Here is a 19,737-nt window from a genome sequence, read left to right on the forward strand (position 1 = left end):
AATAGCGCAAAATACATGTACCGGTATCCATGGCTCTCACTGGAACTTGAAAATGATTAAAATGGGGTTAATTTGTGGAATATTTTATTGGCCAAAGTCAACATTTTGTAGTCTCTTAGTATAAAAATTATAAATTATCAATTGGCTAATTTGTCAATATATACAGGATGAGTCGTGTGTATGTTGTAGTGTTTAAAAACTAGGCTCTGCGCCTTTAATATGAACTATGATTATGGCAAGTATACTTGTTGACAGTGGAGTGAGATATGGCTTTGGGGGGTGGGGGGGTGGGTGGGGGGGGACCGCTTGTGTGATTGATGTGCAATGGGTTATGGGGTCGATTCTCCATCATAGACGTATTAGTACATGGTATGTTGGCTTTCTCCAGGGCTAATTTAATGTTTTAATACCTATTCAATAACTGTTTCTTTTTTCACGTACGCATGAAAACGAACCCAAACCCCAGCATGTTTTCATCAATTCAGTCATCTAAAATGGAGGAAAAATTACTGTTAATATTTCCCGTGACAATTGATTATGGATTTTTATAATTGATTATCACGGTGATTGAATCCGGTTGATAAAATATTGATTATTATCGTTAAATGGAACATATCACCGGCTGAAGTGTCGGTAATTAACATGTCTTTCCTTTTTTCGTGATTCATTATTAGTCATTGGAACGAAATATATACAGGGAACGTTTTGTTCGCGTCACCATTCGCTATGCGAAGTTCAGAGATCGCTACACAATTTTAAGACATTAAACAGTAGTTGTTAATCAATTTTCAGTTGACGAGAAATATCGCTGATCAAGATTTTGAAAACAGTGTTCCCTGAAATATTAGAAACTTTGAAATTTGAAATTTGAAATTTATGAATAATATATATTTTAAACTCGATTTTGTGTTCATAAACAGGGGTTAGCTGTGGGTGATCAAAACATTTGCCAAATTATAGAACAAATAAAAAACATACAGCTATTTTGTAACAAAATGTCAATTACTCGACAAATTGTTTTTGCCAAATTATAGAACAAATTAAAAACATACAGCTATTTTCTAACAAAATGTCAGTTACTCGACAAATTGTTTTTAATGTAATAAATACAGAACTTCACATACGTTTAATGTAATAAATACAGAACTTCACATACGTTTAATGTAATAAATACAGAACTTCACATACGTTTAATGTAATAAATACAGAACTTCACATATGTTGTTTTCGCTTCCTATTTATTGCACGAGTTTATTTTGCGCAAGAATATATACCACGAGACTGCATTAGGTCAAGTGGTATGTTCTTTCGCAAAATAAACGAGTGCAATAAATAGGAAGCGAAAACAACATATGTGAAGTTCTGTATTTATTACATACCTTCTTTTATGTTTTACAGCAACGGTTTTTAATATAACATCATAACAACATTTTGTTAAATCTATGATCAAAACTCTTTTCATGGATTCATTTAACATTAAGAATCATACTCTGTGGCAGCCTTGTGTAATGTTTCAAATACAATAGAACATCATTTGTAAATCATATATGACGTAAGTAAATAAAAGGCACTAACTGCTGTAAAAAGAAAAAGGGAATTCCCCATTTAAGAGTTCCGGTCCAGATTGCACAGAATAAATTTATTACACTGTTTCAAAAGGCCTTTATCACTATAGTAAGATTGAATAGGTATGTAATAAAGTGATATTTTGACATATCAGATTACTTGGACATTTTTGCTTATAAAATAACATGATGGCTTTAGTAATAGCATGCTTATTTGGTGTTGTACTTTTATACATTGATTGGGGAAAATCAGTAACAATAATATGTATTGACAGTGTATGGTGTAGGTTATGTTAAGTGTTCTTCACGAGCATTAACATAATTACAAGTATATAAAGAGGACACTTGTTCAAGGAAAACATCCTGAGCCCCGTTCTACCAAGTGACCTTAGCCCTAATATTGCCTTAAGTGTATGAGGTAGTCATGCTTTTAAGGGCGATCTTAGAGCTAAGTTCGCTTCGTGGAACGGGCCCTAGACAAAGGAGCCGGTTAAGTCGATATCCTGCACCCATGACAGGCGTGCGCTACAACACCAGCTTGTTCTGAATGTGCACTTCAAACCCTGTGACCTGAAAAATAAACATTCATTATATACCGGTAGGTATTCCACCCTAGGGTACTCGGGGATAGAAATAAGCAGACTTTTTCATTTGTCAGATGTTTTGTTTTATTAAAGTACAAGGACTGTATTTTTGCTCTGCATTGAACGTTTTACTTATCCACTTGAGCAGATTTTTACTTATGAGGACAAACGGACAAGTGCTTATTTCGAACACTGGTACTTTCTTGTTGTTAATTGTCAGGACGTAACATATCTCACCCACTGGCCTCTGTGGTGTTGTGGTTAAGTCATCGGACATAAGACTGGTAGGTACTGGGTTCCCAGCCCGGTACCGGCTCCCACCCAGAGCGAGTTTCAGTAACTCAGTGGGTAGATGTAAGACCACTATACCCTCTTCTCTCTCACTAACCACTAACACTACTAGTAGGTACAGGGTTCACAGAACGGTACTGGCTCCCACCCAGAGCGAGTTTCAATAACTCAGTGGGTAGATGTAAGACCACTATACCCTCTTCTCTCTCACTAACCACTAACCCACTGGTAGGCACAGGGTTCACAGCATGGTACCGGCTCCCACCCAGAGCGAGTTTCAATAACTCAGTGGGTAGGTGTAAGACCACTACACCCTCTTCTCTCTCACTAACCACCAATAACTAACAGCTAACTCTCTGTCCTGGACACACAACCCAGATAGCTTATGTGTGTGCCCAGGAAAGTGTGCTTGAACCTTAATTGGATAAATAACTTGAAATGGGAATGAAAATGTCTTAGCCTTATGTACCTAAGGGTGGAATCTCTACCCCACCTATATGTACAGGTGTTGTTCCATTGATTTGTCAAGGGGGTGGGGGTGGGGTGACATGGTAAGAGGTGTTAAAACAAGATGTTTTTTTGTTTTTTATTATTGTCGATAGAAAGATTTGGGCACCTGTTAATGAATGATTATTTTTCTCTTATCCATTCAACAAAAATAAACAGTATTATCCAAATCTCCAAAAAGTTATCTTTTAATATATTTTATTACATATATATATATGAAATAAATATCAACATTTCATAGAACGTATTTGACATTGGTTTGCCAGCACAGTCGGTCCCTCCTCCTACCCATCCCAACCCCTTTCCTGTCCTGGACGGAGGAGCTGGCATAAGTCAACACCTGCGCCCATGACAGGCGTGCACTACTACAACAGCTTGCTCTGAATGTGCATGTTAAGCCCTATGACCTGACCTGACCTGACCTGACCTAATTCACTAAACTCTCGCAACTTTGCGATCTCGCAGTGCAATACTAAAAGACTTGCAAAGAGGATGCTTTGTTGTCTAGCAGAGCCTAAGAGACCCTTTGTGAATTAAGCCCCTAAAGATTGCTATAATAGGGATGGTAGAAAATACCTATACTTTTAACTTTGGGCGACCGGCCTCGGTGGCGTCGTGGTTAGGCCATCGGTCTACAGGCTGGTAGGTACCTTTTCAGATCCCAGTTGAGACATGAGATTTTTAATCCAGATACAGACTCCAAACCCTGAGCAAATGGTCCGCAAGGCTCAATGTGTAGGTGTAAACCACTTGCACAGACCAGTGATCCATAACTGGTTCAACAAAGGCCATGGTTTGTGCTATCCTGCTTGTGGGAAGCGCAAATAAAAGATCCTTTGCTGCCTGTCATAAAAGAGTAGCCTATGTAGTGACAGCAGCTTTCCTCTAAAAAACCAATGTCAAATGACCATATGTTCGACGTCCAATAGCCGATGATAAGATAAAACATCAATGTGCTCTAGTGGCGTTGTTAAATAAAACAAACTTTTTTTTTTTTTAACTTTGGGTGAGTTGTTCCAATGGTTTGTGTTATTACGTGATGATCATGTTTGTTCGACAGCCCTGTGTCGTACAGAGAGGTGTGTTTTTAACACGTTGTTTTTGCAGGGAGCGTCCTCAAGCCTGGTTGTGAAGTTTGCAGATAACGAGAAGGAAAGACAACTCCGCCGCATGCAGCAGATGGCCGGACCACTCGGACTCCTCAGTCCCCTGGCGCTGTCGCAGATCGGAGCTTACGGCGCATACGCACAAGTTCCAGTAAGAACATACTTTTATTATCAGTTTTATTTGATTATTATTTTTTTTGCTGTTATTGTAAGTTGTTTCTAATACATGTATATCCATCCATCCGTCCATCCATCCACCCACCCATCCATCCATCATCCATTCATTTGACTGTCTGCCTGTCCATCGATTGATCCATCTGTCTGTCCTTCCATCCATCCATTCATTCATTTGACTGTCTGCCTGTCCATCGATCCATCCGTCCGTCCGTCTGTCCCTCCATCCATCCATCTATTTATCAATCTGTTGAATCATCCACCATACATCCATCCATTCATATATTTATCTATTGATTTTTTATTCATTCATCCATCCCTCCATCTATCCATTTATCCATCCTTTCTTCCATCCATCCACCCAAAATCCATACATCCGTCCATCCATTTTTCTGTTAATATATTACCACACCATCCATTAATTTATCTATCCATCCATCTGTCTTATCGATCCATCCATTTATCCATCCATCTATCCATAGATCTGTCCATAGTTTCATACATCCAAGCATTCCTTCCTTCCTTGTATTCAGTTATTTACAGTGTATATTACTTGTTTTTCCTATTAACAGGACAATACATACTGGTTATTTACAGTGTATATTACTTGTTTTTCCTATTAACAGGACAATACATACTGGTTATTTACAGTGTATATTACTTGTTTCTTCCTGCAGCAGGCATCGGTGGCGTCGTCCCAACAGATCATGCAGCAGCAGGCAGCATTGATGGCGGCTGCGGCAGCACAAGGCACGTACCTCGCGAGCCCCGTCAACCTGCTGGCAACACAGATGCAGCAGATTGGTGGCCTCGCCACACCCAACGGCATCGCAACCGCGGCCATCACCCCAACAACAGCTACACTGGCCAGTGGTGAACTGGTTCGAGGTAAGCAGTGGTTGTAGTCTTCATCTCTCTCTCACCCTTTCTTTGTCTCTTTATCTCTCATGTTTCTCTCTCTCTCTCCTCTCTCTCTTCTCCCTCTCTCTCCTTCTCACTCTCTCTCCCTCTCTCTCTCTTTCCTTTACTCTCATTCTCTGTCTCTGTCTCTCTCACTCACCCTTTCTTTTACTCTCATTCTCTGTCTCTGTCTCTCTCATTCACCCTTTCTTTTACTCTCATTTTCTGTCTCTCTCACTCGCCCTTTCTTTTACTCTCATTCTGTCTCTGTCTCTCTCACACACCCTTTCTTTTACTCTCTTTTTCTGTCTCTGTCTCTCTGTCTCCCTCCCTTTCTTTTACTCTCATTCTCTGTCTCTGTCTCTCTCTGACTTTCCCTCCCTTTCTTTTACTCGCATGTTCTGTGTCTCTGTCTCGGCGTCTGTTTGTCTGTCTCTCTCTCTCTCTCTCTCTCTCTCTCTCTCTCTCTCTCTCTCTCTCTCTCTCTCTCTCTCTCTCTCTCTCTCTCTCTCTCTCTCAAATAACTATATATTATGACTATACCATTAAAAAGATTGAGGGTCGTGATTAATGACACCTCTAACTTAGATTATGGGGAAACATTAAATATATACCTTATTTAATATTAATGTTGTAATACTACATGTATTTTAATTCACATGCTTTTTATAACCCATTTTCATCTGAATATTAGTGTAAAAAGTGTGCGATAGACAAAAATAAAGTATAAAAAATAAAAGAAGCTTGATGGCAGTCAGTAAGAAAAAAGCTGCCCATTGCACTGGTGGTTATAGTTGTTAACTCGTCCATCAGAATTTTAATAATATTTGAAAAGTGGATTTGTACACATACATATACTTAAGTTGATATGTTCAATTATTTCAATTTGTGATATACTGAAATATTGCCATCCAAAACAATTATAAAAAAGAAAGAACGAAAGAAAAATATTGCCATCATATTACGTAATTTGCTGTATTTCATTTCACTATATTGATATATAAAATTTATGAAAGAACAAAAAACATATATTGCCGTCATATTATGTAATTACGTATATTTAATGATATATATATTATTTATGTATAATTACTTTTGCATGTTTTCACTAGCTGGCTCCGCTACCCAAGCTATAAATGGAGGACCTCCGAGTGTTCTTTCTCCGACGGCGATGGCGAGTTTTGCCATGCCGCAAGCTGCCAATGGACAGCCGCCAGAAGTATACACTAATGGGATTGCTCATTACCCAGGTATTACTTAGATTATAACACATAGACAATAACTAGTTTATTACACATAGACAATAACTAGTTTATTACACATAGACGATAACTAGTTTATTACACATAGACAATAACTAGTTTATTACACATAGACAATAACTAGTTTATTACACATAGACAATAGCTAGTTTATTACAAATTTTCAATTGCCGTAAAATATTGCAAATCGAGATTTTGAAAACATGGCATACAACATATAGAGACTAATTAGTTCATGATGTAGGATATCAGCATTATCTGTTTAGGTAAGATGATGAAATTCTTGGAGGCTTGCAAAGTGCGCTTGTCAGTTAATCCTAAACAGGACAAAGCTGGCGTCATACGTTATTAACTGGTTCTTATTTTTATCATGTAATCCGTCCAAAATGAAGGGGGAAAACTATTATGTCTGATTGGGTTAGCTACATGTTAGTTGAATGAACAGTTCGGTAATGCATCTATGCATGTGACGTAACGTGTCATGATGTCAAGTCCTTATCTGCTGCTATACGTTAGGACTGCTTTAATTGGTTATTATAATTGTCCAATTGAAACAGAGGTTGCAGGATAAGTAGAGATTATTCATTACATGACTTGATGATGTATGATTTTTGTGGGATGAGTTTGGAAATGAGACAATTCCAAAGGTAGCAACAATTGTGTCAAATTAGCTTTAAAGGTTCCAGAATTTGCAGAAACCCAAGTGTTTTATAACAAAATATCAGTTAATACATAAAATTATTTCACTAAATTAAATAAAATTTGACAATAGGTTATGCAAATTTTCACTTCATAGATGCATTTGGGTCTGTCATTGAATTAAAATGCTTTAGTCAAAGGGAGATAACCCAGACCTGACATTGAATGAAATATTTTAATACAAGGGAGATAACATAACAATATAGCCTGTTTCACAAATCCCAATGAAACTGTGTTGTCGGTAGATTCAGAATATGACTGATCATTAGGGTTTCATTCAGCACCTATTGTAAATAATGTTGATATGTTTTGTTCTTTTTTGCCCCAACAGCACAAGCCGTTACCAATGGTGACCCCTTACAGTCATATGCCGCTCTACAGCCTTACGCCAGCATCGGTAGGTTGGCTAACAGAATCTAATTTCCATTATTCATGATTTTGATGCCTGTAGGCAGCCATTTACCATTGGTTATCACATACATGTGAAATTGTTTTAAATTAAATGAAAATTTTAATTGAATTTTTAAATTTAAGTTTAAATGTCTTTTATTTGTTAACGTGCCTTAATATAAAGGTAATATCCATATCATAAACCCATTTGATGTTTTGATGTACATGTATTAACCAGTTTAATATTTGTTTTCTTTTTCTGTAAATGGGTCATTTGTTTACAAGCCAATAAGACTTGATCCGATTTAATTCAAGTGTGTGATGTCAAACTGCATTTTGATGATGTCATATTACCAATGCCGATGACTTTAGGCCTGTCATTGACTAAATATCAAATAAAAATGTTATTTTAAAAGTGTTATAAGATAAATAGAAATCCAAACTCATGTGTTTTTTAATATATAAAAATATCAACCTCGTCTAGCTAATTGGTATTTGTCCCAGCAGAATGTCAATAAATACTGATTAATATAGACTCACTTGATATTTTGCATATTAAAAACCCCCACTCAAGATGAATCCTATATGGATGCAACTATCAGTGCAAGAAATACACATGTACATTTATGGTATGCAAGGTATTTAATTCTGCATTAAATTCTTGTCTTTATCTGGGTATCACATCCTTAATACATTCCTTTCTTCTATCTCCCGACAGCTGCCTATCCCGCGATGTATGGACAGTTCCAGCAGGCGCTGACTCAACACACGGCGGCCGTTCTGCCCACAGCTCAAAAAGAAGGTACCGAAAGAAATACTTCGTTTCCTTCTTCCTTCTTCTTCTTTGCCTTCTTCTTCTTCTTCTTCTTCTTCTTTGCCTTCTTCTTCTTCTTCTTCTTCTTCTTTGCCTTCTTCTTCTTCTTCTTCTTCTTCTTCTTCACCTTCTTGTTTTTTTCAACTTTTTCTGTATATTTCTTTTTTTAAAGCCGCACACCCTAGTTCCATCCAGCGAAAATAAATTATAATTTGGTTAATCTACAAACCTGTAACACACTTAGATCACGTTTTTATCAAATGGAGTGAAAAAGCAGGTTTTATATCGATAAATACCATGGGAATCCCCATGTCCCAATTGCTTGAAATAATTTTGAAAGTTAGTATTCTGGTGTCACCGGTAGAAGCACAACAATGCCTACGTCACGACAAATTTCACAGACTTGGGGTGCGTTCTTTTCACCTCTCCTGGACATGTTCCAACTGTTCTGTCCTGGTTGTATCCCCTCTCCAGATATCGTAAGACTTAGCAAAATTATTGGTTTTAAGGGTTTGTAACGTTTTGTATTGAGACACTTACTTGTCTGAACTTGATTGTTACTGAAAATGTTCACGAACTGTGAAGAAAAATCTCACAAATGAACAACAACAAATCGGATGTTGATTGCGCGAACCGTGCACGAGAAAACAAACCGAACCAAAATGATAACTGTCACGTGATATACCAACGTCTGTGACATTAAAAATAGATTGGACCTCGCTTGCTTAACGTTTTTTTCTCGACAACACGTTTTGTGAAAAAATGCAAAAAATGCATTTCGTGGTTTTACAAACATCAGGATTACCAAAAAGCACTTCAGGTGAATGGAAATGTGTATTCTAAATAATAAAATGTAAGTAAAGTGCAATTTTATTTGTGAAAAATGGGGTTTAATAGCGAAAAACAATGCCGTAATGGTTAACAAATAAACGTAACTAGGGTGTGTCCCTTTAACTTTTTTTTCTTCTTTTTCTTCTTCATGAAATTTCTCCAACTAAAAGAATATGTTTCTTTAACATAGGTAATTTTTGCACATTGCAGAACATGCGCCTTTAACACGTGTAATTTCTGCACCTGACAGAATATGCTCTTTGTAATGTGTAATTTCTGCATATAGCAGAACATGCATCTTCAACATAAAATGTCTGCACCTGACAGAGTATACTCTTTTAACATGTACATGTAATTTCTGCACATAGTAGACTATGCTCCTTTAACATATGTAATTTCTGTACATAGCAGAACATACAACTTTAACATGACATTTCTGCACCTAACAGAACATGAACCTTAACATGTAATTTCTGCACCTTACTCAATATGCTCCTTTAACATACATGTGTAATTTCTGCTCAAAAGACAACACATACCTTCAGTGTGTGTGTGTGTATGCTACTACTGCATGTTATCAAGAGCCAACAGTGATTCCATTTTCAGGCCCGGAGGGGTGCAACCTCTTCATCTATCACTTACCACAGGAGTTTGGTGATGCGGAACTCGCACAGATGTTCATGCCGTTCGGCAACGTGATCAGCGCCAAGGTCTACGTGGACCGGGCCACCAACCAAAGTAAATGCTTCGGTAAGAAATTCATTTGTTCGTTCAATCATTCGTTTGTTCATTCATTCTTTCATTCATCCATCCGTTCGTTCGTTCATTCGTCCGTTCGTCTGTTTGTCCGTTCGTTCGTTCATTCATTCATTTATATTTATTTTCGTGCTTATATCCAATTAAGGTTCAGGCTGTCCTGGGTACACATATTAGCAATCTAGGAGTTGGATGTAGCCCAGTGGTACAGCGCTCACTTGATGCGTGGTCGGTCTGGGATCGATCCCTGTCGGTGGGCACATTGGGCTATTTCTCATTCCAGCCAGTGCACCACGACTGGTATAATCAAAGGCAGTGGTATGTACTGCCCTGTCTGGGATTGTGCATATAAAAGATCCCTTGCTGCTAATCAAAAACATTAGTCCATGAAGTGGTGACAGCGGGTTTCCTCTCTCTATATATCTGTGTGGTCCTTAACCATATGTCTGACGCCATATAACCGTAAATAAAATGTGTTGAGTGCGTTGTTAAATAAAACATTTCTTTCTTTCTTTCTCTATTTCACTCTAAAATGTGTTATCATCACTGTAGAAAGTTGTTATCTTCACTGTAAGAAAGCCAGAACTATTTTGATGCTGGCATTTTAAAAATAAAGGTAAATTACCAAAAGTTATATAATAAATAGAAAATTTAATGTTTTTTGTCAAATATGATTTGTGCGACTCGTGAGATATGATTGCAAACTTCACGAGATGAGATATAAATCATATTTGATAAAAAAAACATCAAACATCCTCTATGTATATCATAGGCCTGAAGTGAAGCAAGATTGCAGCTGAATGATTGTAATAATTTTTTAATGTTTGTTTTTCGCAGGCTTTGTGAGTTTTGACAATCCGAGCAGTGCTCAAGCTGCAATTCAGGCGATGAATGGATTCCAGATCGGAATGAAGCGATTGAAAGTACAGCTCAAGAGACCGAAGGACGCCAACCGGCCATACTAAAGCATAAACACAGGACAATACAAGTGCTAAATGTTAGTATGCTTGTCAAAATAGCAGAAATATTATTTACAAAAACTTGAATTCTGAATGCTATAATACATGTATGTGGGAGTCATGGGGGCTATTGATTAAAATACAAAAAATAATAAAATAAAATAAAAAATTAAATATCAGTTTAGAGTTTTTTTTAATATACTTTTTATTAATTTCTTTTTTAAAATATGTAATAAATATTTTCACAAAAACTTTATTTTTAAATAATATAATATGTGGGGTTTTTGGGGCAATTAGGTTTTTTTAGGTTTAAAATATTTCTTTTTTCTTTTGAAGTGTCGGTCTTTTAATAAACTCTTTATTAAATTTCTTTTAAAAATTAATTTTAGTAATTAAAGATATTCAAGTATAAAAAATTCAATGTTTGACATTACAATTCCTTAGTGTTGATAGATAATGTACTACAAGTACAGATTTAAAAGTATTTTGTTCATAGAATATTCTTGAAAGAACTTAATATATATATATATTATATATATATATATATAGTTGTCATGAAGGCAGTATCATCAGAAAAGTTTGTAAAAACAAATTTGAAAATGTATATAGTTTTACTTCTATTTTAAACAGTACAAACAAAAACATTAAACTAAATATTTCAACACAATTTTTTTTTTAAATATTAAATCCCAAGCATTTGTATACTATTTTCTTTCATAAAGATTATAAATTTCTAAATATTTCTCGTTTTCCTGCAGTATATATATTCCACACGATGGAAGTAACAAATTCAAAACTTTGTAAACCACATTGAAGTGAAAAATATATATGCATTAGTCGTCCCATATATCCCAGAGTTGAATTCTCCATACCATTTTCTTTATCCCCTGCTTATAGACGCCAGACACACCCTCCCAGAGTTAAAGTGGTTGCTATAGCAACACTACCTTGTGACAACTGCGTAAGTTACATTTTGGGGTGACGTGATTGTTGTTCATGGTTTGTATTTTTGACGTCACGGTGTAAAACAACGTTTAATATTTTTTTTTCCTTGTAAACATATTGTGTGCTTCGCTGATTTTGAGCCGTTATAACACGCATTTACTGACGATGTTTTTATTATTTCAATGTATTTGACTGTTTTTTATTCTCCTACAGTGTTGGGGGGGGGTAAACAATTTTTTTTTTTTGAACATGTGGCAAAAATTGTGAAAAGGCAGTACAGATATATAGTGTTTTATTTTCCTAATGGCAAAGATATAGGTTTTGCTTTTGTAATGGAAACTAAAAACAGGTCTGGCTCTGGGCTATCAGAAAATTTCACCAAATTATTTTTAAAATACAATATCTATTCTCAAAAATCAGTTCTCAAAAATGCTAAATATCAATAATACACAATTTTTTTTCTCACCAAAATAAAATTCGCCAATTGTTCTTAAAATTTGCAATTGGCAAATTTGACGAGTGCCAGAGCTACCCCTGAATATGTTTTACTTTTGAATGGAAAAAATATAGGTTTTACTTTTAGGAAAAAATATAATTTTTACTTTTGAATGGAAAAAATTTAGTTCTTACTTTTCTAATGGGGAAAATATAGGCTTTACATTTTTAATGGGGAAAAAATATAGGTCTGTCTTTTCTAATGGCAAAAAAATAATAGATTGTATACTTTTCTAATGGTACAAATATAGGTTTTACTTTCGAATGGAAAAAATGTAGGTCTGTTTTCTAATAGCAAAAATATGTTTTTACTTTTCTAATGATAAAAATATAGGCTTTACATTTTTAATGGAGAAAAAATATAGGTCTTACCTTTCTAATGACAAAAAAAGAAGAAGATTTTAGACTTTTCTAATGGTAAAAATATAGGTTTTGCTTTCTAATGGAAAAGATTTAGGTCTTACTTTTTTAATGGCAAAAATATAGGCTTTACATTTTTAATGTGGAAAAAATATAAGTTGTTGGCCTTTTTTTCTAATGACAAAAATATAAATGTTATTTTTCCAATGAGAAATTCTAATGGCAAAGATTTAGGTCTCGACTTACATAGGGTTTGACTTTCCGGTAACAATGATGTACTGATACATGTGTGTAGATAACAAAAAAACTAAAAAGTACTTTGCTTGTGACAATGACAAAAATGTTGGTTTTACTTTCCCAATGACAGTTAGAGATATATGTATGGGTGGGTGTTTTCTTCAGTGACAGTAATATATTTAGGTCTACATCATGTTTTTGTATTGATTTCAATTCTTCACAAACAGTACATTTTAACTCAAATTAACTTCTTACACAATACACCATGAATAAAGAAATCGTGTCCATCACTTGCATGTATGAAGCTGTCAGTATTTTTTGGGGGAGGGTTTAGGTCAAGACCATACATATGTGTTTAAATTTATGGTTTTATACTGGTTCTTGTCAAACTACAATTTCAGATGTAGCCAACTCGGCATAAATAAATGTTCAAGTCATGGTCACATGATACAAATTAAGTTAATAGCTCAGACGTAATTGTCGCAAAAGTTGTGTCATGGGTTCTTTTCCGATTCTTTTTTTGATGGAACATAAACTTAACAAATTATTTAGACATAATAAAATATGTAGGTTTTTATGGCCCCAACTTACTTACAGAAATAACTTTAAGCTGCTTTTACATCTTTGCCTTATTTCTATGACTTCTGCAAGTTTATAAACATTTAGGTTTTTGTGGTTTTGACTTCACCCTGTTTAGGTGTTTTCTTTATTTATAGGACTAACTTGTTAATTGTATGAGTGAAAATAAATCGTGCTGTACATATATTAGTTTTGACACGTCTCTCTTTCATTCCCCCCTCTCTCTCTCTCTCTCTCTCTCTCTCTCTCTCTCGTCTCTTTCTCATCTCCATCTCTCTCTCGTCTCTTTCTCATCTCCATCTCTCTCTCGCTCTCTCTGTCTCAATCTTTCTCTCTCTCTGTGTCTGTGTGTCTCTCTCTCACTCTATCTCCCTCTGTCTGTCTGTCTCTCTTTCTCTGTCTCTCTTTCTCTGTCTCCATATCTCTCTATATCTCAATTTATCTTTCTCTCCCTCTGTCTCTGTCTCCCTCTGTCTCTCTCTCTCTCTCTCTCTCTCTCTCTCTCTCTCTCTCTCTCTCTCTCTCATACACACAAGTCATTTAAGTATTAACTTCATACCTAACATTTGTTATTGCTCGTGTTTCATTGTAATAAAGAAACAGATACGTGATGGGTGGTCTGTTGGTTAAGCCTATAAGCCCAATCATCTTTCAAGCTGTTAGGCACTGGGTTCATATCTCAATACCAGCTCCAACTTAAACAATTGGGGGTGGGGGGTGGGGGCGGGACATAGACCAGTGGTAAAGCACTCGCTTGATGCACGGTCGGTTTGGGATCGATCCCTCTTGGTGGGCCCATTGGGCCATTTCTCGTTACAGCCAGTGCACCATGACTGGTATATCAAAGGTTGTGGTATGTGCTATCCTGTCTGTGGGTGGTGCATACAAAAGATCCCTTGCTACTTGTTAAAAACTGTAGCGGGTTTCCTCTGAGTGTGTTAAAATGACCATATGTTTGACATCCAATAGCCGATGATTAATAAACTATCAATGTGCTCTAGTGGTGGGGTTAAACAATACAAACTTCCTGTTTTTCACAATTGGTATTAAAGCATGGGTATCTGTATTTAACATATCTAACGTTATTCTTCACTCAGTCTGTTTATTGTTTCACTACTTGTAACCATGGTAACTAAAGACTGTACATGTTGGAGATTTAACATTCATTTCTCCTTTATTTTATTTTTTTAATTTTTTTTTACTTTTATATAGAATTGTTGTTTAATGGGCCTGTGAAAATTAATAATTAGTGATATTCGTTTTAACAAAATAAATTTAAAAATGAAATAAAGTTTTGAGGAAATGTGAAAAAAAAGGAAAATGATTAAAGAACATTTATGATAGTATTTATATCAGAATTCTAATATTAAATCAGCTAATGTATTGTAGGTGAAAATGGAACGATGGGTGATGCCGAGTGACAAATGTTCTACCTCTACACACAAAAAAACTTTTATTTATATGATGCGGAAATTCTAGCACTTTCACAAGGCAAAAACAAAATGACTTTGGTGTCTCAAACCCCCATTTAACATTTGGAACAGCCTGAAAGAAAACTGCAACAAATGGTGGAAAATAAAAAATGAATTGTTAGTGTAATTATTTCACAATAAATCAAGATGCAAAGCTTCATTAAACGTGAATAAAACTAAAATTGTACATTTTCATTCTCTGAAAATTAATGCTATTTGATTACTGACTTTTTAAAGTGCAAAAACGTGTTTATTTTCTTAATCCATGCTTTTCTGCATTTAGGTGGTGAACTTTGTATTTGGTTTTTTGTTAGTCTATCATGTTTGAGTGTACTGTTTTCTAGAAAGAACTTATCATTTGGTATGGCTTTTATTTTCCCTATTTGTGGCCTGTGGAAATTTTATATTCATTCAACTTTATTGTATAGCATTATACAATTCATAAATCAATTTCAACAAAACTGTTAACAGAAAAATTACACACAACAAAAATGTTGAGGATATGTATAGAAAACATACAGAAGTGGTATGGATTCTTTAGAAATTTCAACAACTTCAAACAACTTACTGTATTACTATTACAAAAAATAGTATATTTTACAACTTAACTTTTTGTTATTCTGTGGACACGCAAGCAATAAACATCTGTATGCTTCTTTTCAGTGTCTACCTTCATACCATGTTTTACGAATGTTAGCATCTTTGATGTGTTATGATTGCTGCATCTTAAATAAAATAGATTTCATCTATTAAAGCAATTTTATTTGTAAACATTTTCAAATAATAATGTTACAGCAACATTGTATTCAGACAAAAAATTCAATTTTAATATATATTTTTTTTAAATCCTATATCTTATAAGAATCTGAATCCATCTTTTGTACTGACTGTTTGTTTGTTATTTTTCAGGAGCCGACTATTTGCCAAAATAATCTGCACCCGTCTACAGATCCAGAATTAAGAATTATCTACTTGTAAAAGAAACAATATTTTCTAACAATATTTTAATGAGTAATCTTTTTCCTATACATTTGCTAATTCCACATTTTAACAATTTTTATCAGCTTATGAACATACGCTTGCCAATCTGGAATAGTATACATGTATATTTAGTTATAAATGATTGTTATATCGTTTGAGATCGATGTTTTTCTGTTTAATAGGATTCAAATGTTTCATTGATGTATTGAACTGTAGGTTTTAATTTCATCAACATGAATGTTCAGTGTAGTGGATTTTCTACACAAAGTTCAGATGAACAAAACGAAGAAAAACTTTGCGAACAGATCCCACCGATTTTTTTCTAGGTCACAAAGTTTGATCTTGTGACAAATGTATTTGTATTTATTTATTTTTGTTAATAAATGTATGTTTGTTTCTTGTAAAGAGAAAGTACAAATCTAATTTTATTGTTCATTTAAGAAAGATTACAGCCAGATTATAAAATAATTGTTTTAAAGACCATTATTTACACACAAAGTGTTCAGACTATTTCCAGCAGTAACTTATTTTAAACTTCATCTATACATTTAAAACTGATCTAAAGATTTCAATTTTAAAATGTGAAATCCATTTTAAACTTTTTTTTTCATTTTTTTTCACTAAAATCTTTATCACACATGTTTATAAACTGTTGTATTGGAGTATTAATTAAATACGTTTTTAAATACTGTCATGAAGCTAAAATATCTTCATAAATATTATATTTTCTACTCTACTTTCCTAATTGTTCTTGACTTTTGCACACAAAACAAAAATCTTTAAAAAAAAAAGCAGAGGAACATTTTCTATTTGTATATCTTGTACAGTAAACAAAAAGTTAAGATATGTTAGTTACATAATAAACTTATTTTATGAATGTTTGGTTTGTTAATATTTGCCGACTTCGCCTGTTTCTGTAAATGCAGATGTTGAAAACACATCTCCATTTCAATGTGCGTGTTTTATCGGTCGACACATTCCAATCTCCCGCCCTGTTAAATCTATGTGCTTGATGTAAAAACAAAATTACCAAAAAAAGAAAAATATATGACGAATTACATAATATATTATATTTTAACACCTAACAAGTTTTTTTATTGTGTAATACCGTTATTACATTATATTTTTGTGTTGTTTTTCCATCAAATACATGCATCTGTCGTACTTGAAATGGAGACGTCGTATCTTCTGGCCCAACGCAGACTGACTCGACATAAATATTTAATGCATTCCCATGTACAAAGGACTTTTCATGGACCGGAAACGAACTCTTCGAGGCTGTATTTTGTTCTTGTAATATATATGAAATATTTATTTAATCACTTGTTTGTTTGTCATACTGATAAGTGAAAATTGTTTGATATTCTAAGTTTATTTGAATGTTCATGAGGGAAAAAAAAAAATTATGTTTTTTTTTTTTTTTTTTTTTTTTTAAATCGGCATCATTTATTATTTTTTGTTACACAGTCTGTGTCTGTGTTGATTAGTCATTCATTGCATGTGACTCACTGACTCTTTTTGAATTGCACCAATCAGGTGATTTGTTGTAAACATGCTGCAGGCATTTCATTGTTAGAGCATAACTGATTGGTTAGCAGTTGTTGCTGTTCATCCAATGAGATATTACGTTATGTTCACCCTTAAAGTTGTGTATTTAAATGGGTCGAATTGTTTAATTCATTTAAAAATCTTATAATTAGTGATTTTAACTGTGTGTTTTTTTTTCTTAATTTATTATTTTTAAATCTTGTGCGGGTAAACACTCGATTTTCGTTTGAACATGCTGATGATGTATATTTTATTAATTTTTAAATATAGACAACATGTTGAACCTCTTGAGAAGTAGTCAGTTTAGCCTAATGGGTAGGTCTACCTACTTTGTTTGTTCTTAAATGTTACGGAAAATAGCTTGTTTGTTTATTGGTCTATATTAATTTTATTTATATTGTGAATCTCATGAGAGGAACAACTAGATACTGTTTTTGAATTTGTTTCTAGCTGTCTTTCGATATCTTTTTTCTTAAAGAAATCAAAGATGAATTGTTCAGTCGTAAATGTTGTTAGTTTTGCTTGTTTCTATCATAATCAAAATATATTGCTAAAAACAAGTGGTGCTATAGAATAAGTACAGATGTTGGTCAACAGAAGGTATATCCATGGAAGCTAGATTATTTTCTCTTATTGTTCATATTGAAGATGAAGTTTAGGTCCCCCAAGAAATATTTTGTTCCGTCTCCATCAGAAATGTTATATATATATAAAATAAAGTAATTCTCAGATGGATATTTCCAAAACAAATTTTAATAGAAACCATTCCTGTAATAATGAATAAGGTTTACATTACAGTGATAAAAACCATACGAGTTATTTTATATTTTATTTAAAAACAAAAATAAAAAATCATGATTAAAATTCAGCCAGTTTTGTTGATGCTAATAGAACAAAAACAACAACAAAATCAATCATAACTTGTTGCCATTTTAATTTTATGGTAAATTATTATTTAATTCATTTTAATCTATGTAAAAGATTAGATTTTTAATCTATGCTTGACGTCCAATAGCCGATGATAAGATAAAAAATCAATGTGCTTTAGTGGCGTCGTTAAATAAAACAAACTTTTTTTTTTAATCTATGTTGTTCAAATTGATAAATTAATGAATAAATCACCAATTTATTCTTTAAAAAGAAACAAAGAAACAAACAAAGAAACAACAACAAAAGACTAATACATCAAACTCAATATGGACGAAAAGGGAAATAACTTTAAAATTGTTACTTCATGTGTATGATCGGATTGGTTTTTCAGAATTTCTATATTATCATAAATTATCTATGAAAAAAACTTGTTTTATTAACACACATCATTTTAGCAATGTTAGTATGTTAATGTTGATTGATTTAAGAGGAAGGGACCTGTCAAAAAACAAGTTCCAGTGCTCAAGTAAAGCAGTGGTTCAAGGAGAAATAAGCAAAAGATTTATTCTGTTAATCTAAAGAGAGATAAACCATATGACAAGGTCTGGTTGTCACAAGGGGAGATAAACTAGAAAACAACCAGTATCAAGGGAAAATTATTTAAATCGTTATAGAAAAAGCAAAAGCAAAATCATACTCGCTTTTAGTTCCTCGAAATTGATCATTTACTAATAATTGCAATATAAACTGTATTAACCAGGGGTGGGAATTCTCCTCGGATCCGCTGTTTTCCTCTCATGGAACATTGCGTTTTCTCACATTTTAATCGTCATTTCCTCCAAAATGTGTCGGATCGCACAGATTTTAACCTAGGATTTCAAGAATTTCCGGGACCCCTCTAGATTTCCTTTTTTTTTTTTTTTACAGTTCACCAATTGCCACCCCTGAGTAAATGCCCACATATCATAGCCTTTACATAGGGCAAGATCGGTTTGTACCAGTCGACAACAAATATTTCTTTTATAAAGAAAAGCATGTTGGATGTTGATTATGGGAATCATAACGATTTGCAGCTAAAAGCCAGATTACAAGTAAAAGTTATTTTGTCGTCTACCTGTTGATTTAAAAGCAAACTTATCATTTGTTTCCACAACTTGTTATCGAGAGTTATTATTTTGTTGGTACATTTTGTTTTTATGAAGTTCATTATTAAACTTTTTACTCAATTATCTGAAATCAAAACTCAAAATATGTTTACATTAAAGCATAAAGTTAATGTCTGTTCCCTGATTTTGATATTTGTCTTTTTATATAATTATTGAAATGACAATTTATAAGATTTATGTTACAAAACATTTAACATACCTATAGCCATTAGAAATCAAACAATATTTACTTCTTGTTTCGTTTTT

General features: G+C 33.9%; 1 protein-coding gene across 2 annotated transcripts in view; it reads left to right on the plus strand.

Moving 5' to 3' along the window:
* LOC121373685 (CUGBP Elav-like family member 3-A) overlaps positions 1–19,609 on the plus strand; it is a 67,505-nt gene extending 47,896 nt beyond the window's left edge. For both annotated transcript variants that reach the window (XM_041500410.1, XM_041500411.1), the window contains exons 4-11: positions 4,055–4,204; positions 4,905–5,115; positions 6,240–6,377; positions 7,420–7,485; positions 8,197–8,280; positions 9,715–9,873; positions 10,717–10,876; positions 15,836–19,609. In XM_041500410.1, the coding sequence (XP_041356344.1) occupies positions 4,055–4,204; positions 4,905–5,115; positions 6,240–6,377; positions 7,420–7,485; positions 8,197–8,280; positions 9,715–9,873; positions 10,717–10,844 (936 nt within the window). In that variant the 3' untranslated portion in view covers positions 10,845–10,876; positions 15,836–19,609. The remainder of the gene's footprint in view (positions 1–4,054; positions 4,205–4,904; positions 5,116–6,239; positions 6,378–7,419; positions 7,486–8,196; positions 8,281–9,714; positions 9,874–10,716; positions 10,877–15,835) is intronic.
* The last annotated feature ends 128 nt before the right edge of the window (positions 19,610–19,737 follow it).

Source organism: Gigantopelta aegis, chromosome 5 (genome assembly GCF_016097555.1).
Source record: "Gigantopelta aegis isolate Gae_Host chromosome 5, Gae_host_genome, whole genome shotgun sequence".
NCBI lineage: Eukaryota > Metazoa > Mollusca > Gastropoda > Neomphalida > Peltospiridae > Gigantopelta > Gigantopelta aegis.